This window comes from Macrotis lagotis, chromosome 5, assembly GCF_037893015.1.
Source record: "Macrotis lagotis isolate mMagLag1 chromosome 5, bilby.v1.9.chrom.fasta, whole genome shotgun sequence".
Classification (NCBI taxonomy): domain Eukaryota; kingdom Metazoa; phylum Chordata; class Mammalia; order Peramelemorphia; family Peramelidae; genus Macrotis; species Macrotis lagotis.
In genome coordinates this window covers 80,096,421-80,115,566 of record NC_133662.1, presented here as the reverse complement: position 1 = coordinate 80,115,566, position 19,146 = coordinate 80,096,421, and the positions used below count along the sequence as shown (strand labels likewise).

Sequence of the window (19,146 nt, the reverse complement as noted above, 5' to 3'; positions counted from 1 at the left end):
ATCTTCATACCCCCAATGAAATATCAGGATATTGGATATCAGGAAATATTGGATATCAGGAAAATATTAACAAAATCTATTATTTTCAAAACCATTTAAAAGCATGTTCTGCATGTGTATTAGTTGTACTGTGCCAAGATATGAACCCCAGTCTGGTCAGACTAGAAAGGCTATCACAGGGTCTAAATTGGAAGGGTAACATATGAACAGGTCAGAGGGCAGGCTAACAAAAGATCTTATTTTCTAACTTGTTTAAAGCATGAAAAACACAGGTCTTCCTAAAGATCATAGGCCTTGCTCAAAACTGTGGGCAAGTGGGAAATATCCTGGCAGCATGAAAAATCTGTATCCATTTCTTTCTAGGAGAAAACAAACAGTATCTGACTTGGGTCTAACATCTACAATGGTGCCAGCCCTACTCTTTAGTTCATAATCTTTGTCCTGATGTTCACTTCCTAGCTCCTGTTGGGGGCCTCAGGAATCACTATCAATGGATTATAGCTAAGGTGGGAGTGGGGATAGAGGAATGGGGGAAGATGTTTTTGGTATTCCATGTTGTAACTTTCAAAACAGTTTCCCATAGAAATAACTAGTGAAGTGATAGTTAATTTCTGTTAATACTGTAAAGAACTGATTAAATTTCTCCATGAACCTTTTTGACTACTATTTCTATCTTTTGACCTTTTCTCTTTAACCTTTACTAGGACCTTTTTTTTTCTCTTGATTTCCCTTTTTCCTCTCTGTATATAAACTCATTTGCTTTTTCCACCCATTTTTGATCCTATACAGTCATTTCTATAATAATCTTTCCTCCAACCCTGATATTCCTTGTCCCTTTGTCTCTCTAGGATTTATATTCTTTAAATCTTCTGCCCCACTTACCCTTTTCTCTCCTAACCCTGTTGCCCAAATGCTGCTGAATAAAATTTTACTGTCTAAATCCACTATCAATTTATGCTTCTTAATCTCAGTTGGGCATCACTATTGCATGTCAATTCTTTTATTTATCTCAAAGGTGACCAATAACATTCTGCACATGCCCAAGCTTTCTCTTCTCTCCTCAAGACTCTAGCTCCCTCCTTTCCCCTATTCATTCTTAGCAGTTGTCTGTAGTTTCTCCCTTTTTTCTGTATTTTTTCTCTTAGCCTACAAATATTCTTCCATCTCTCCTGTTTTTAAACACAGACACATCAACAACAAATTTTCCCTAAACCTAGTCTCCATTTAAGCAACAGTCAAGCTTGTAGCCTTGAAAACATCATCTTTACTCTCCCAAACCCATTCCTCTTTTGAACTTCCCCATTTCTGCCACACTTCCAGTTTTCCATTGTAATCCACTTGCCTATCCAATCACTTTCAAAATCTTGTTGAGTCTACCTCCATCACATCTCTCAAGTCTGTCAAGTCTCATTCTCTCAAATCTCTCTATTCACATGGCCACTTCACTACCTACTTCAGTCCTTCATCATCTCTTACTTGGATTACTGCATCAGCTTCCTAATTGGTTTTCCTGCATCAATTCTCCATCTTTCATCTTTCTTCAATCAATCCTCAGAACAATTTGCCAAAGTGATATTTTTAAAGCAAAGGTATGACCTGTGACTAAAGGTCACTCTCCTCAACAACTCCAGCAATTTCCTACTACTTCTAGAGTCAAATATAAGTGTTTTCATCTTATTTAAACCTTTTTACAATATGGCCCCAATATGCTTTCCATCATTATTTTGCATTACTCCTCTTCATCAACTCTGTTTTGACTAGGCTGACCTACTTGCTGTAGTTCATGTATTATTTTCCATCTCCTGTCACTGCCTTTGCACTCTTCTATGCCTAGAAATGTATTCTCCTTTCACTTCAGTCTCTTAGAATCACCAGTTTCTTCATATTTCAGGTCTTCCTATTTTCTTATAACAGGAAGTGCCTCCCCAACAAACTAAAATTTAGATACTTATATACTATTGTACAACAGAATTTATAAAGAAGAATTGTTTCACTTTTGTTTTTCTATCACTAGCACCTAGCAGAGTACCTAGAACATAGGCACAGCAATAAACACACTGAAGAGTTGAAATGTGAGGATCTGTACTTGTTCCAACTCCTCCTCCTATTCTTTTTGTGCAAAGTAATTGGAGATGAGTAATTTGCCCAAGGTCACACAGTAAATGTTGAATGTCTGAGGACAGATTTGAACTCAGGACATCCTGACTCTTGGACCTGTATTCTATCCATTGTACCACCTACCTGCCCCTTGGTCCTCTTCTTTCTCTATTCTTTTATTCTTGGTTATCTCATCTATTACTAATACTTAAATGATTAGACAGTTCTATACAGATGCTAACTTTTCCTAAGAAAATATTTCTCAAAATTCTAGTCCCACACCTGTAAATTCTTACAAAATATTGATTCCTATGTTCTAACTAGCACTTAAAGCTTAAAATATCCCAAACCAATCTCATTTATTCCTTATGCCCAACCCCCAAACCTAGTCCTTTCCTTGCCTTTGCATTTCCCTATTTCCACTGTTGGCACCTCCTAGTCAGTCTGCTAACTTTGGAGTAACCCAGGACTATTCCTTTTCCCTCACTTCTTACATTCAATCAGCAGCTAAATTCTCTTGATTCCACCTCTAGAACATCTCTTGAGGCCATCACCTCCTCCTACTTGAGATTGTTATAACAGCCTACTATCTGGATTTCTTCCTATCTCTCCTTAATTCATCCTCCATACAACTGCCAGAATGATCTTCCTACCATAATGTTCTGAATATCTGACTAGTCCAATCAAAAATGCTCAGTAATTTTCCAATAAATGATGTACAAATCTCAGTGCCATAACTTGACTCTCTACAATCTATCTCTAATTTACCTTTCCAGCCTTGTCTTAGGCTACTTTTCTTTATTTATCTACCAAACTAGACTCTTTACCACCCCTTGTTTCTCATACTGACCTTCACAAACTTCTGCATTTTTGGTCTAATAATCATTCATCACTATGATGAACTCTCTGCCCTTATTTTCTCCTCTCTCCCAAAACTGAAAATTCCTACTTGCTTGCAAGGTCCTTCATCTCATGTGCTACCTCCAAGCCTCTAGTTCATTTCTCAAAGTCATGATCCAGGGAAACCACTCCTGTAGAGAAGGGGCCAACTATTCTCACCAATTGTAACTCACAGGGTAGGCAAGCCAGCCTAGATGAAGTTGCAGACAACTAAGGGCGAGACAGGAAACAGCATGTTTGGCAATCAAACCACCATCACCACTATCTTGATCACCATCTTTCAGACTGATGGTGATAGATAGCCTGGTACTTTGAGCCCAAAGACCTCGGGAATAGCAATGACCTCCCAAACAACCAGTCCTGCTTCAAATCCAGCTCCCAGAGCCATCACCAAGAGGAGAAATTATTATGAAAGGGAAATCAACCTTCCTTACCACACTTGCTGAATAACTACCACCAATAAGCAAATATGCACAGGAGCCCTGGAATTGGCACCACCAGACTACCATTTCTGCTTCCAATTCAGCCCTCACATTATGTCAATTGGGGAAGCAACTCATGTGGAGAAGAGGCCAGTCATCCCCACTAACTACCTGACAATACTGCATAAGGAGCAGGGAAGTCAACTTATCTGAAGCAGCAAGTTGCCCTTAGGGAGTGACAGGAGGTCGCATGTGTCAGGTAAACAAAATTGTCTCTACCACCATCTTCCCTCAGATTTCTATGGAGACAGCCCAGGCCCCTGAACCCAAGAGCCTTGATACTGCAATGCTCCCAGCCAAGTGTCCTTAGTCATCCTGAAAAGCAATACCATTGGAAATGCAGCCTAGAAACTGCGCCTTCTGGTGCTACAACTTCAGAAAATAAAATTCTTGTCTCCAAATCGTGGTCTAATCCAATGGTTCAACATCAAAAAATATTTTATGATGATTTTATCAGTCCAAATGACATTAAAGAGGAGGCATTAACATCCACTTTGCTACTGTACCCTAAGGACCATGGGATCTTTCCATTCAGTTTGCCCTTAAAACTTGCCTTGTATTGTCTCCTTCCTTTTAGAGTGTGAATTTCTTGAGAAAGGTCCACTTTTCTATTTGTCTACCTATCACTTAGTACACAGTAAGCACTTAATAAATGCTTCTTCATTCAATCATGAAGTTCTTACTTCTATCTGAAAATGATTTTTCACTAATTACATTTCTTTTAAAAATTTTTAAAAATATTTTGGTTTTTGCAAGACAATGGGGTTAAGTGACTTGTCCAAGGTCACACAGCTAAGTAATTATTAAGTGTCTAGATCAGATTTGACTCAGGGCCTCCTGATTCCAGGGCTGGTGCTCTATCCACTGCACCACCTAGCTGCCCCTCCACTTATATTTCTTAATAGTATTTTTACTTAGATTTGTGTTTTGCATTTTTCACATTCTGCTTTACAAAATTTGTATACAATTTGTGTGTCAGTCCACACACTCCAATTAGACTATAAGAGCTTTGAAAATAGGCCTAGGATTACTTCTGAATTCCAAATGGCCTACATAGAGTAGGTGCTTAATAAATGTACTGGATTTCTTTACATTAAATAACATTGTTTCCATGGGAAATTACACTCTATGGTCCAAACAAGTGACTTTAAGAGGAACTTTAGGGATAAAAATATATTAAGTTGATGACTAGCTGTGTTTTATTATTACTTAAAATTTACCAAGAGTGGGTAGGTAGCACAGCAGAGTGCATAGGGTCTGAAATCAGGGTGACCTGAATCACTTAATAAGTGACCCTGGACAATTCCCTTAACTACTTCAGTTTTCTGATCTGTAAAACGAAGATAATAATACTACCTACTTCCCAGGGTTTTTGCAAAGATCAAATGGGATTCACAATGTCCTTAGTACCACACCTACCACATAATATGTTTAGAAGTACATAAATGTTTGTGTTTCCTCCCTACTTCAGTCTGATCCTCCTACTGAAATCATTCAATAACTGTTTCTGAATTCACTTAACTAAGGGGATAAAATTCAAGGAGGGTCTTCTCCAATCAAATGTTTTTCTGCATTCTTCTTCTTCTTCTTTGAAGCACTTCTTTTCCACATCAAACACATATATAAACACAAAACTCATTACTCAAAGCTGCCACTGAGAGAATTTTACACTAGAATTTGCATCTTGTTAAAGTCATTATCATCACCTTATACACAAAGCAAGTTAGTGGAAAAATGATGACACCCACATAGCCAGCTTAAGCAAATATGAGAATTTCAGAAACTCTTAAGATATCACCTAAAAAAGATGTTATTTTTAATTGTTAGCCACCATCAAACTCTCTTCATTTGTAAAATTTCCCCTTTTAGCTTATGTAACTGCAAATAATTTACCTGTGGGTGCAAGGGGAGCTTTTTTTTGCAATCCTCAAATAAACCACATTATGGGTAATAAATATCAAGGGTTTGCCTTTAGTGTGACAGAACTCAACTACAGCAGTTGAAACAACAAAGAGAAACAAAACCTAGATGTCAGAATTTCCTTTTGCCAGCTGTATGTAGAAAACAAACTTGGGTGGGAATGCACCATTACAACTCTTGTCTTTAAGTGAACTTTGTTGATAGATAGGCTTAAAAGCTATCTGAAACTGAGTAGCTGTAATGTGTGCTTCTGAATGATCTGTACTGTAGATTCAGGTCAGAATTCTGTAGAAGATGGGTGATTTGCTAAGTTTTCCTTATAGGTGGTGCCAAAAATACTGGACTTTAGTATCATCAAAAACTGGGAATCGGAAGGATTATTTTTTTTAAATATCAATAATTTGATGTGTAGCAGTTTTTTACTCCTTACTTCATTTTCTGCTAAAAAGCAGTGAGAAAGATTTGGACTTTATTTTTGTATCATTTATAAAGCAACTTTTTCCCTGAAGAATCCAAAGTTTTTAACAATTATCAATGATTGAACCCTGTTTGAAGGAGACAGCAGTATCTAAAGTAACCTCATGATACTATAAAGTCTATTCTCACTAGCATTTATAAAATGTGATATATATTTATCTCACTATAAAGGATCCTGCAAAAGAAAACAAATATTTAGTTACTCTCTTCCCTAATTAATTGGCTAAACTACAACCAAGGAGAGTGTGGGACTGAAAAAAGACTTCTGTGGAAAGAACTTTGAAGCCCTCATTGAAGTAGAGTGCTACTGAATAATCTTCTGCTAGGAATGACAAATGTTTTCAAATCTGGTTGAAAAAATTAGTCACATAATACTTGCTAGGAAAACCTGTATGAATAGACCATGAATTAAGATTTAGAACATGGGGGGAGGGGGAACTCTCAAGTGGAAGTTAAAAGAGGACTGGATACAATACTAAACTTCTTCAGCTAACCAGGTAATCCAAGGTCAATTAGCTGGTGGTCTTAGGGCACATATCTAACGTGTCTAAATGATTATGGTGTATTAAATGTCACTTCTCCAAAGAGCATGATCAATGAATGCACCAAGATCTTACACATTGAGAACAATAACTTTTGCTCTAGAAGAGAGATTAATGAGGAAAACCTTTAAGGAAACATTGAAGAGACTGTTGGAACAGAAAAGCTTGGCTAGCAATTACCAAAGCTATAGTTCTCAACAAGGTTTCTCCAGAAAGCAACACAGGAAGTATATAGATGGATAAGGATCAAAATATGATCAGGTTTTAATCATCTATCCCAGGCTGGGCACCATTTACCTGCCCTGTGATTCACCTGAGGGGGTGTCACTGACTGCTTTTGGCAGTGGTTGACTCCTAAGCTGGCAGGAGCAAGCCTCTGGCCCCACCTCAGCTGGGAGGGTTATTCTCCTTTCCCTAACATAAGCATGGAGACTGGAATTGGAAGAATGATTGCAAGGCTCTACTTTTTCATTCTGATCTATCCCAAGTAAACTTTTCTGCCCAGCACAACACTCTTCACTCACAATGTTTCTGAAGTCTTAACTACTCGGAAGTTGTTAAGTAGTTTTAAGAGCTTCCTTCTTTCCTCCCACCAGATGGGAATGGGAAAAGCATAGTTCAGTTGCTCTCAGCCTTTTTTGACTTCTGCTTCACATACCAAGAGAAGGTCCTGGCAGGAACAACAGTGCTTTGGGCTGGGTGAGTGGTCTAACAGTTTGCCTGACCCTGACACTTTTGTGAAAGGCAAGAATAAGAGAGAGGAAATGAGGGGCACGAGCCCAGGTGACAGCAGGTTATTGTCCAGTTACTCAGGAAGCTAAATATTTAAGAACACAGAAGGGGATGGTTGAGTTGTTTTCTAGTTTTAGCTTTGGGAACTACATGAACAGGAAACAAAAGATACAGATGTCCAGGCTACAATCAAAATGTTTAAAACCAGGCTCCAAGATAGTTTTTGCTGATAGAACAATAATCACAGTTTGATAAACTGTTTAGAAACTTGGATATAGCAAAAGGAGAGGCCAAGGCAGGTGTTGGCTAACAAGATGAGGTGAAAACTATTAATCATATAAAGTTGTTTTCTACTACCTGGTCACTTACTACTATTCTACAATTTAACACTTTTATATGGAACAGTTTTCTCTCCATAATCTTCCTTTTGCCACATTTTGTTAGTTATTTTGAACCTCTTCCCCATAGGTTGTATTTCTCACTGAAATACAGCTACAATAATTCTTCCACCAAAGTGTCCAAAAAGAAAGAGCTTCTCATTTTTTCTGAGTCCACGTAATTCATTAGAACAAATCCTTGTGCAACTATACCTGATACTATTTTTACAATTGTTCATTCTCTTTCTCGCTCCCCCCCCCCCCTTAAGGACCAAGTTACTTGTTGGTTTTCAAACACCAATAAATATCATGAACTATGAAATAACAACCAGGATGATAATAATAACTCCTTGCTCTTTCTCATCTTCTTCTAAAGCTCTATTGCTTTTACTTCTTATATATTTTCTTTGCTTTACTCTAAAATTTCACTGTAGACCTAAATGGATGTCCTTGGCAATTTACAAACCCTTAGATATTTTTATATAGTTACCAAAAATCTAGCTTTTTATGAAATCCACAGACCACAATGATACATGTCCAGACCCATTGTTTACTTGGAGCTATTGTAGTAACACCAATGTCTGTAACGCAGACACCTGATTACTGGAAAAGCATCATGGCATCAAACTTTTGATCTGGGGCAGCAATTAACAGGAGTGATACTTGATAGGAAATGTTAAAGACTGAAAACAAGCCCAAAGTACAAATTAAACTGGATAAATTGACCTTGAAAATATAATTGTCTTATGTCTTAATAAGTCCTCTAGATTTAACAGACCAGGATACATTATCTATCTCTGAAGCACAATTTATAGGCTTACCTCACCAGGTTGTCGATCAAATCCACAACTCTATTCCGCAGTATTTCAAATTTGGTTTGCTTCTTATTTGAACTTCTTAATTCCTTCATTTCCAACAAGGACTACAGAAGAAAGAATATACTTGGCTTGGAAATCTCCATGTAAAGGAGAGTAATATTGAAATATTGTTTAGACAGTAGTAGGCAAAAAAAAAAGGAACAGCAGACTCAAGAGAACAATGTACGCATTAACAACAACATTGTGAGATGAACAACCTTAATGGAAGTAGCTCCTCTCAGCAGTTCTGAAAGCTAGGACAACTGTATTAGACCAGATATGGACAATGTTATACCAATCCAGAGGAAGAAAACCAAAACAAAATAAAAAAAAAACCTTTAGAATCTGATGAACATTTTATAAAAATTATCTCTTATGCATGTCTTTCCCTTAATTCTAATTCCTCATACCAAAAATGACTAATCTGTAAACATGTTTATCAGAAACATCTATGTACAATGCTAACCTGACTGTTTGCTGTTGAGGGGAGAGGGGTGGGAAGGGAGGGTGGAAGGAAATTTTGTAATTTGAAAATATACATGTGCATATGGATGAAAAAATAAGTAATAATTAAAATAAGACAGAGAGGAGAGATAGGGATGGAAAAGGATGAGATGGGATAGATAGTATTATAAAAATAAAAAACATGAATTTGGATAGACTTTGAAAGATGGGGGGGGCAGGGATAGAAGGACCCAGTATGCTATGGCCCATGAGGTCACAAAAGCTGAACACAATTACACAACAGGCCAACCTAACACCATTTTTCAGGAAGAGACTAGAAAGGCAAAAACTCTTACTCCAAAGGTTAAGGCAGAAACTTTCAAATCATACTCCTCATTTCACAAAGGGACCTTACAAACTTTCAGGAATAGAAGCAAATTGGAAGTTTAAGCTAGTTACTAATGGCATGCAATCTACTTATAGTATTATAGTATAAACAATCTTTCTCAAAACTATATTAGTAGATTGCATATTAACCATTCTACCTAGATGAAGTCTTAATGTACAAGTATTGTAACTTGGCATCATAAAACAAAAATAAAAATGCTTCCTATGATTTCATGATCACTGATCACATGGCAACAATGCTATCATTTGTCCCAAATGCAGTCATCTGAACTTCTGTTTCAGAACTGTTTGAAAAATAAATGTTTAGATGTGGTATATATGCAAAAATAGAACAAAGAGAAGCACCTAAGATTGCTGAGGAAGGAATTAGCAAAGCTCTCTAATCACAATGAATGAGTAAGTATAATCTATTAATATAACATATATACTTTCCTCTTTGTTAAAAGAAACTAATTTGTTTTCCCTTGTTAATTGTGATTGCATGTTCCCAGGGGAACACTTCCATCTGGGCTGACTAGCAGATCCCATTGAATGTTTAATGACATTCAGAGTTAAGGTATGGCAGTGGGTCAAGCAAGATGTTCAGTTACAAGTCAAAGACAAAGTAAGGATGCTTTGTGATTTCAAAACAAAACCAGAAAACAGCAGAACAAATCTTGAGCAATCAACTAAAAAAGATAGGCCAAAGGAAGTAGCCTGTAGATAAGAAACTAGGCTCACCTTCTGAAGGTGATAGAGGTCTGTCTTCTGGAGTCCTTTTTGTTGTGATCCTGACCCATTCTCTTCCTCATTGGATTCTGTTTCTAGAACAAAAACAATATTCAACATTTAAAAGAGAAGTCAACTGAATTAAGTTAACTAGAAGGTGTCCTCCTACCTCAAGGTTAAAACAAAAGTCATGTTACTTTTTCATGTAGCAAGGGGCTAGAGTTCCACAAGATAGTTAATTTAATTTTCTTCTGAAAGCTTAAATTTTAGTAAACACATTTTTTACATAATTCATGCTACAAAGAGATTTTCAAAAAACTCAGTTCCTAAAACTTGAATTAAAAACACTTTCAGGAAAAATATAAATCACATCTATAAATTTATTTTCAATGATTATTCCAGAATATTAAATTACCAAAACAATTATCCCTATCCCCTTTGTATGTTCTAATTAAGGAAATTTGGTGAAGCTAGTCTAGATTTGCCTATACCTAATTGATTTGGCTACCAGAAAGGTTCAGGATTCAAAAACGGAAGGTACTCAAAAAATTATATAGCTTAAAAACCCAGAAAAGACACCTCACCTTTTCTGAAAGCACAGGTGCTGGAGGGAATTGTATAGTATGAGGCTCTTTCCTTGTGTTTTCAAAAAATCTTTCTTCCATCTCTGGTCTCAATACATTTTGTTTGTTTATAATTCAGACTCACACAGATTCCAACAATGAATTCCAATTCAGTTATTAATATTATTTGTTTTAAAATTCAATCCAAACATAAATGTTTATCATATAGTACATTCTTATTATCTCAAAAAAACAAAAACTGTATATAATTATTAAAATAAATGAGTTATTCATGAGATTATGCTCATATTTTCAACACCAACTATAATTTTAAATCTAGAGTGTAATATAGAAGGTGTTTTAGGAATCATGCAGATAAATATTTCTAATCCTTCAAAACAAAGGCATTCTATTTCCACTTTAACATTTAAATTAATACATTAAATAAGACCTCTTAAATAATTTTAATGATCGTATTTAAAAAATTTTTTAATTCTTTTTTCTTTATTTTATTTTAGACAATGAGGTTACATGACTTGCCCAAGGTCACATAGCTAGGCAATTATTAAGTGTTTGAGGCCAAATTTGAACTCAGGTCCTCCTGACTCCAGGGCCAGTGCTCTATCCACTGTGCCACCTAGCTACCCCCTCTCCTTTAATGATCACATTTTTAAACCCAGGTTACCTGGTGGAAAAGAATTTTGGAAATATAACAAAATTGTTAAATCTAATGTTTTTACTCCTTCAAAGATTTCAATGTCATTTCACTTCCCCATAATCCCATCCTTTATAAGCTCATAATCTAATAATTTTTTCTATTTTTAAAATATTTCAGGCTGCTTTTAATCTCTAAAAACAGTGTTCCCTCAGTATCATGTAATGTGATTTTTTTCATTGTCTTTCTAGTTGTTCTCAAAAGCACAATATTATAATATTTTCATATCAAAATGATTCTATTCAGATTCAAAATTGGGCTGACATTTATATATTTTTGTGTTTGTGTTTGTTTATGTCTATCTTTATATACTTCTGTGTTGGATGGGAATTTAAATGTAGGACAGTCCAATAGATGAGATATGCTGTTCCTTCAAACTTCTCTTCTTGATATTAACTAAGTGTCCACTACAATATTACACAGCTATGAAAGAAAATATATAGGTTTGAGTAAAAATATAGAGACTTCTAAAATCAGAGCAAAAATGTGACCATCCAAAGCTTAAAGTTAGAGCATTAATGTTTAACATGATCAGTTGTTAATCTACTTCACTGATTCCCCACTATGCTTAGAACAACTTCTCACTTGACAAACACCAAGCAAACTGTCATTCATGAAGCATTTCTGTATCCAGAAATGACGAGTGTAAATTTATTGCTTCCTCCAAAAAATAGGAACCACTATTCCTCAGAAGTGTCAAGCAGGCAAGGAAGAAGAGTAAGTGATAAGCTGATGATCTCTGTGGGTTCATTTTTGCCCATTAAGGTAAAAATGTCTTTAAAAGTATGGTATGCTGTCTTCTACTTATGCCCTACACATGATACATTCAATAAATATTAAATGTTATCCTGTTATTACTTCACATTTACAATAAACTTTAAGTTACAGTGGTCTTAGCATTATAGAGCAGTCTTGAGTGCTTCAGATAATTACAAATATTGAAGATGAAACTTTATGTAAATCTGTTTTGGAATAAGCCTCATGCATATTTTGGCAGTCAGCTTAGCAGTGAACCTTACTACCCTTAAAAACAGTTTAGAGCCAGTAAATTTTTAAGTTCATAAATAATTTATAAAGTGTTTTTGAAATCTACAAAAAAAATGAGCAAAATGCTGAAAAAAAGTTAAAAAGGATTAAGTATGAGTTTTTTTATTCTCTCATTAGTCTTTTTTTTTTTTTAAGATTTTTGCAAGGCAAATGGGGTTAAGTGGCTTACCCAAGGCCATACAGCTAGGTAATTATTAAGTGTCTGAGGCTGGATTTGAACTCAGGTCCTCCTGAGTGCAGGGCTGGTGCTCTATCCACTGCACCACCTAGCTGCCCCTTTTTTTTTAATAGAAAAGTTCTTTTAAATAAAATGTAGGAACTGTTTAGTTAGTACAGAAACTTCTATTTTGGGTATTTTGATAATAATCATTGCTTAAGCTAAATTTGGAGGATAAATATTTGGCCTGCTCATAAGCTGCTTCTGAGGCTCAGAGATAAGAAAGGATTTTGGACTTGTGAACATTTCTTCATAACTTAGGCCATCAGAATATAGGTTCTATAATGTCATTTCAGAGTGACTATCATGAGCAATGGAACTGTTAGTATAGTACACACTCACCTTCAAGACTCTGAAATTGGGTAAGGAACTCCTGCAGTTTCTCTGCTGTATTCCCAAGCTGTTTTCCAGGAGAGGATTTAAAAACCTCTACACATTTCTGAAGTATGGCCATCAGTTCATCTTTAGCTAACATCCTACAAAAGCAGGATCAATGACTTAAGAAGTAATGTATGTGGCAAATTTATGAACAAAAAAGCAGTACTTCTTGAAATTTGAAAGTCAAAATTTTTATAATTCAATGTTTTTACTCATTGTAGTTATTGTTTTATTGGCAGTCACCAATTTTCTTACAGAGAAGATTTTCAATAATTGATTGATTTTCAGTAGCATTTGGAGGAATTCACATGATAATGTTCAAATTTGAAAAGCTTGAAGTCTTTTTTTTTTTAGGTTTTTTTCAAGGCAAATGGGGTTAAGTGGCTTGCCCAAGGCCACACAGCTAGGTAATTATTAAATGTCTGAGGCCGAATTTGAACTCAGGTACTCCTGACTCCAGGGCCAGTGCTCTATCCACTGCCCCACCTAGCCACCCTGAAAAGCTGAAGTCTCAAAGGAAAATCAATAAGTAACAATTTCTTAAAGGCAGGGCTCCTTCAATACAAATTCCTTTGATTACCCAACTGAATCTATTTGCAAACAAACTACTGTGCTAGTTAGAAATGTGAAAGAATAAGAAAAACCCTTTAACTGTTGATTTTATATACTAGCCAAATCAAGTACAAAAGGTTTTTGTGAACTGGAATAATTGCTTGAAATGAGAACAAAAGCTTAAGTACAAGATCCTTCACAAACATAGGAATCCTGGAGATTGGTAAACACCATTCTTATTTAGTAAGGTGGGGAGAGAAGGTAACCAGTCCATGGCCACAGAGTAAATAAGATCCAAAATAGGATTGAGAACTTAAATATCCCAGCAGCAGTGGATGATGTCTCTCTAGCAAAGCATTTGCTTAGGAGCAGAATCAACCTCAATTGGATCAAGGTTAATGATTTATTAAGCCATGAAACATAGTTATGCCAATAACATCCTTAAGTGCATAGCATATGGAGAGAAAATAATGGCATACTGATGACAATTCTTAATATCACAAAATTAGAACAAAGAAAACCAAGTTAACTATGACTGATAAAGAAAAATTTTGGTTACCTCAATTGAAATTTGAAAAATATAAAAATGCCATTCATAAAACAAGGTATGACAGAAATTAGTAAAGATAGGATGTGAAAACTTTTCCTATTTTAAAAATGAAAATCTAAAACGTATTTCTCTTCTAATTCTACAATAATATAATAATTTCTCAAGAGTGATTCTTCATTTATGAATCAAAGGGTTGCTTATAGGGCATAAAGAAGAAATTCAAGAAATTCCTAAATTTTTATGTGTTATATGGATTAAATATAGCCACTTTCTGTATCCTGTCTTTCTGGGACCAGGTTATGTTAACAGTAGACATAAATGAGAAAAGGTTACTTCAGAAGTCAGATGCAGCTGAGTGATCTGTTTTGCTTGACCTTTGACTCCTTCTGGGTGAATCACCAACATTTAGCTCTTAATATTATTGCCTATATCACAGGGGAAATGAGATTATAAATAAGGAGATGGGAAGAAACCCATGTAGCTCTGTGCCCTATAAAGGACAAAGGAGAGAAGATCAAAGTACATGCTTCCTTTCCCTTCAGATTGCCCATCACATACCTACAAGATAAGCAAGACTTGGGGTCACTCAAACTGACTCAACATAGAATTTCAATATTATTTTATATATACGGTCATAACTATACATGCACATATTTATTTATTCATTCTTTTGAATTTGTCTTCCACAACTGAGAATAATATGGAAATGTTTTACATGATAGCACATCAAACTGCCTACCACTCTCCCTTTTTTTTTTGCAAGGCAATTGAGCTAAGTTCTTTGCCCAAGGTCACACAGCTAGATAATTATTCAGTGTCTGAGTCTGGATTAGAACTCAGGTCCTCCTGACTCCAAGGCCTGTTCTCTATTCACTGTGCCACCAAGCTTCCCCTACCTACCATTTTCAAAAGGGGGAGGGGGAAAAGTTTGGAACAAAAAATGCTGTTTTTTTAAAAAAGGAAAATAAATGAGAGATTGTGCAAGAGAATCATGAAAAAAGTCCATAGATTTGAAAAGGAAGTACACAAACTGACTGAAGAAAACAATTCATTAAAAAATAGAACTGGCCAAATGGAAAAGGAAGTACAAAAGCTAATTGAAGAAATAATTCCTTAAAATTAGATTTGGGCAAATAGAAGCTAATGACTCTTTGTGACAACAAGAGATCAGTCAAACAAAATTTAAAAAAATGAAAAAAAGGAGAAAATTAAAAATAATTAATTGGAAAAACAAATGGACTGGAAAATAGATCTGGGAGAGATTAACTTGAGAAGTATGAACTTGAAAGTTATGATCAAATGTACAACATGGAGACAAATTAAAGACTGACAGATTGTTTTCCATTGGGGTGGGGGGAGGGAAGTAGGATTGGGGGGAAAATTGTAAATCTCAAATAATATCCTTAATTAAAATATATATATATGAAACTTATGATAAAAAAAAGTGTAGGGGCGGCTAGGTGGCGCCCTGGAGTCAGGAGTATCTGAATTCAAATCCAGTCTCAGACACTTAATAATTATCTAGTTGTGTGACCTTGGGCAAGTCACTTAACCCCACTTCCTTACCAAAAAAAAAGCCTGGACAGCATCTTTCAAGAAATTACAAAGGAAAACTAATATTGTAGAACCAGAGGACAAAATTGTATTTGGAAGAAACCACAGGTCACCTCCTTAAAGAGATCCCAAAATGAAAACACTCAGGACCATTACAGTAAAATTTCAGAACTCTCAGGTCAAAGAGAAAATACTGCAAGCAGAGAGAAAGAAACAATTCCAATTTTAAGGAATCACAGTCAGGATTACATAGGACCTAGCAGCTTCTTCATTAAAAGATCTGAGGACTTGGAATATGTTATTCCAAAGGGCAAATGAACTTGGATTACAAACAAGAATCCAAGCAAAACTAAGCATAATTTTTGAGGAACAGAAATGAATATTTAGTGATAGAGGAGACTTTCAAATATTCCTGAAGAAAAGACCAGAGCTGAACAGAAAATTTGATTTTCAAATTCAAGATTAAACAGAAGTATAAAAAGGTAAACAGGAAAGGAAAAAACCCAAACAAATAAAGTTAAACTGTTTATATCCCTAAACAGGAAAACAATACTTCTAATTCTTAAGAACTTTATCTCTAGTAGAGCAATTAAAAGGAGTAGAGGGTGTGGGTATAAATTGACTGTGATGGATTAAGGCTTGTAATAGAAGAAGAGGAAAGGGAGAGGCAGAATGGAGTAAATTTTATCATTTGAAGAGCTGTGAAAGACCCATTGCAGTAAAGGAAAATAAGGGAGGGAGGGTAAGAGCACTGAACTTGATTCTTGTTGGAATTGACTCAACATTCAGACTATATAGAAATCTGTCTTACCCTAAGGGAAAAGTAGTAGGAGAGGAGAAAAGGTGGGACATGATAGAAAAGGAGGCTGACCAAGGGAAGTGATAAGCAGAAGTAAAAGACTGGTAGGAAGGGACAGGGTGAAAAGAGAAAGAAAAAAGTACAATGGGGGGATAAATAGAATGGAGTGAAATAACCAGTTAATAATCACAATAATTGGGGCAGCTAAGGTGGCGCAATGGATAGTCAGGAGGATCTGAGTTCAAATCCAGCCTCAGACATTTAATAACTACCTAGCTGTGTGACCTTGGGCAAATCACTTAATTGTATTGCCTTGAAAAAAGTCAAAAAAAATTAATCATAACTGTGAATATGAATAGAATGAACTCTACAATGAAACAGAAGTCAATAGTAAAATGGACTGAAAACCAAAATCCCACAATATGTTGTTTACAAGAAATATATCTGAAGTGGAGAGACATACATGGAGTAAAGGTAAGGCTGGAGCACAATAAATGATGTTTCAGCTGAAATTTTTAAAAAAATCAATCATGGGGTAGCAATCATGATCTCAGACAAAGGAAAAGCAAAAACAGATAAAAATTAAGACATAATGAATCAATAGAGGGAGTTTGCGTACACATTATCTCTGCCTCTTTCTGCTCTGAGACTATGTATAGTATCAAGCCTTATGCAAATAGTTCTAAGATGTACATATGAATATGAAAAATAAACAAAGTTCAGAAACTCTCCCAAAAGATGCCTGACTATATTAATCATAAATACTACTCTTACAGAGACATGAATTAAAAACTCATAAAATCATATTTATTAAAGAGATTTCTCACACATGGGACTTTTAACACCCTTTCCAGAAGCTTGAGAATTAAAGACTAAGCTTAAGTCACAATAGTTTGAATCTATCATTTGGTTTCTTTAGAGACAATAAAACTATTATCATCTATTCTCATTTTACTGGCTACATTGTTTTTGCAAAAAGAGGAGGGCATACTCTCTATTAAGAAGTACTAAGGTGTACATACAAATATGAATAGCTAACTTTGTATACATTTAACTGAATCCCCTACTTTCTCTCTTGATGAATAATAGGTGGCTATCTTCCAAGCATCAAATGCATTTACCAGAGTGGAATTTTTTTTCTTTAGACAAAAATAACAAGATAACATAAAAGTAACTGAAATAGTAGAAAGCAATTTACTTAAGTGAATCTCACTAAGTATTTCCAATAGATACTTGAGAGTAATATTTCACACACTCAACTCTAAAAAGGGGCAAATAAAAGCCATCTAAGAAATGTTATATTGGGGCAGCTAGGTGGCACAGTGGATAGAGCACCTGCCCTGGAGTCAGGAGTATCTGAGTTCAAATCTGGTCTCAGACACTTAATAATTACCTAGCTGTGTGGCCTTGGGCAAGCCACTTAACCCCATTGCCTTGCAAAAAAAAGAAATGTTATATTATGAAATATCTTAATTAGATGGCTTATCTATAATTTAATTTAAAAACTACCAATCAATAAATATTTATTAGGCAGTTACTATGTGCCTAATACAGACACACACACACACACACACACACACACACACACACACACACACACACAGTGCTAAGCACTATGGATACCAAAAAAAAAGAAGAAAAAAGACATCTCTGAAAGTAGCCAGTCAAATGGTGGAGACAACAGAAATACATAAATAAGGAAAACTAGGAAATAACAGGAAAAAAGATACTAGAAATAAGAGTAAATTAGAAATGACTTCTAGTAGAAGACTGGATTTTTAAACTGAGACTTAAAGGTAGAGATATTCCATCACCAACATGGTGATTAAACTTCATGCTACATGGAGTAACTGGAAAAAGGTTTTAGAGGACTGTCACTCTATGTATTAACTAAAAAAGAACCAGAAAAGGTCCACTTGAATTTTTCATGTTACAATTAAAAACTTGTAGGCTTAAAATCTTGTTTCCTTAAAAGTGACAGTTATTTAGCAATATATTTTTAAAAATCATCAAGGCAGGTGAGCTTAGCAGTGCTAAAGTCTCTTTCAAACTGGAGATCTCAAGCTATGCCCTGAAATCTCTCAGCATCTTAGTTCTTCTTTCAATAGGATTTAAAAAAAATTTTTTTGTGAGGGGGGGGTAGGGAGGTAAGAGGAGAAACACTCAAATTTGGGACAGGAGAGGAGAGAGCACAGTTCTGTACAGTAAAGTTAACATAACATTTCACTCTGGTAAATGCATTTGATGCTTTGAAGATAGCCACCTCTTTTTTCATTAAGAGAGAAAGTAGGGTTTGTATTCAGTTAAATGTGTACCAATATGTACACCTTAGAACTATCTGCATATGGTTTGATACTATGCATAGTTTCAGGTATTAACTGTGGGTCTTCAAATACATACCTGGAGGATGGGGGGAGGGAGAAAAGAGAGATTATTATATATGACAATGAAGTATTTACACTGCATCATGCTTAAAGCCAGCAATTCCTGCTTGGGTACTGATTATTAAGAGTTTCTAATTAGAACCAATCAGCAGAAGTTGATTAATCTCTCAAATTCTACAGCCGATTACTTAACTACCAAGTTTATAAATTCTAGTCAGACATAACTAAACAGTTACCCAAGATAATTTCTAAACCTCTTCCATGTCTCAAACAAAAATACCTAGACTTTTTTCCCTCCTTTTATTTGGTATGGAGGGGAAGAATATTGTGACAAGGAATAAAATGTCTACACCAAAATAGTTTTAATTCAAATATAATAACAGTGGTTTTATTTAACAGAAATATAATGAAAAGAGTCACAAAGAAAGTAAACTTGTTTTTTT

At 35.3% G+C, this 19,146-nt stretch overlaps 1 protein-coding gene across 2 annotated transcripts in view; it reads right to left on the bottom strand.

The window, feature by feature from the left end:
- The window catches only part of ORC3 (origin recognition complex subunit 3), a 120,245-nt gene that overhangs the window by 8,615 nt on the left and 92,484 nt on the right, over nucleotides 1-19,146 (bottom strand). For both annotated transcript variants that reach the window (XM_074187122.1, XM_074187123.1), the window contains 3 exons: nucleotides 12,829-12,962; nucleotides 9,957-10,039; nucleotides 8,349-8,449 (listed from right to left, as the gene is read on the bottom strand). In XM_074187122.1, the coding sequence (XP_074043223.1) occupies nucleotides 8,349-8,449; nucleotides 9,957-10,039; nucleotides 12,829-12,962 (318 nt within the window). The remainder of the gene's footprint in view (nucleotides 1-8,348; nucleotides 8,450-9,956; nucleotides 10,040-12,828; nucleotides 12,963-19,146) is intronic.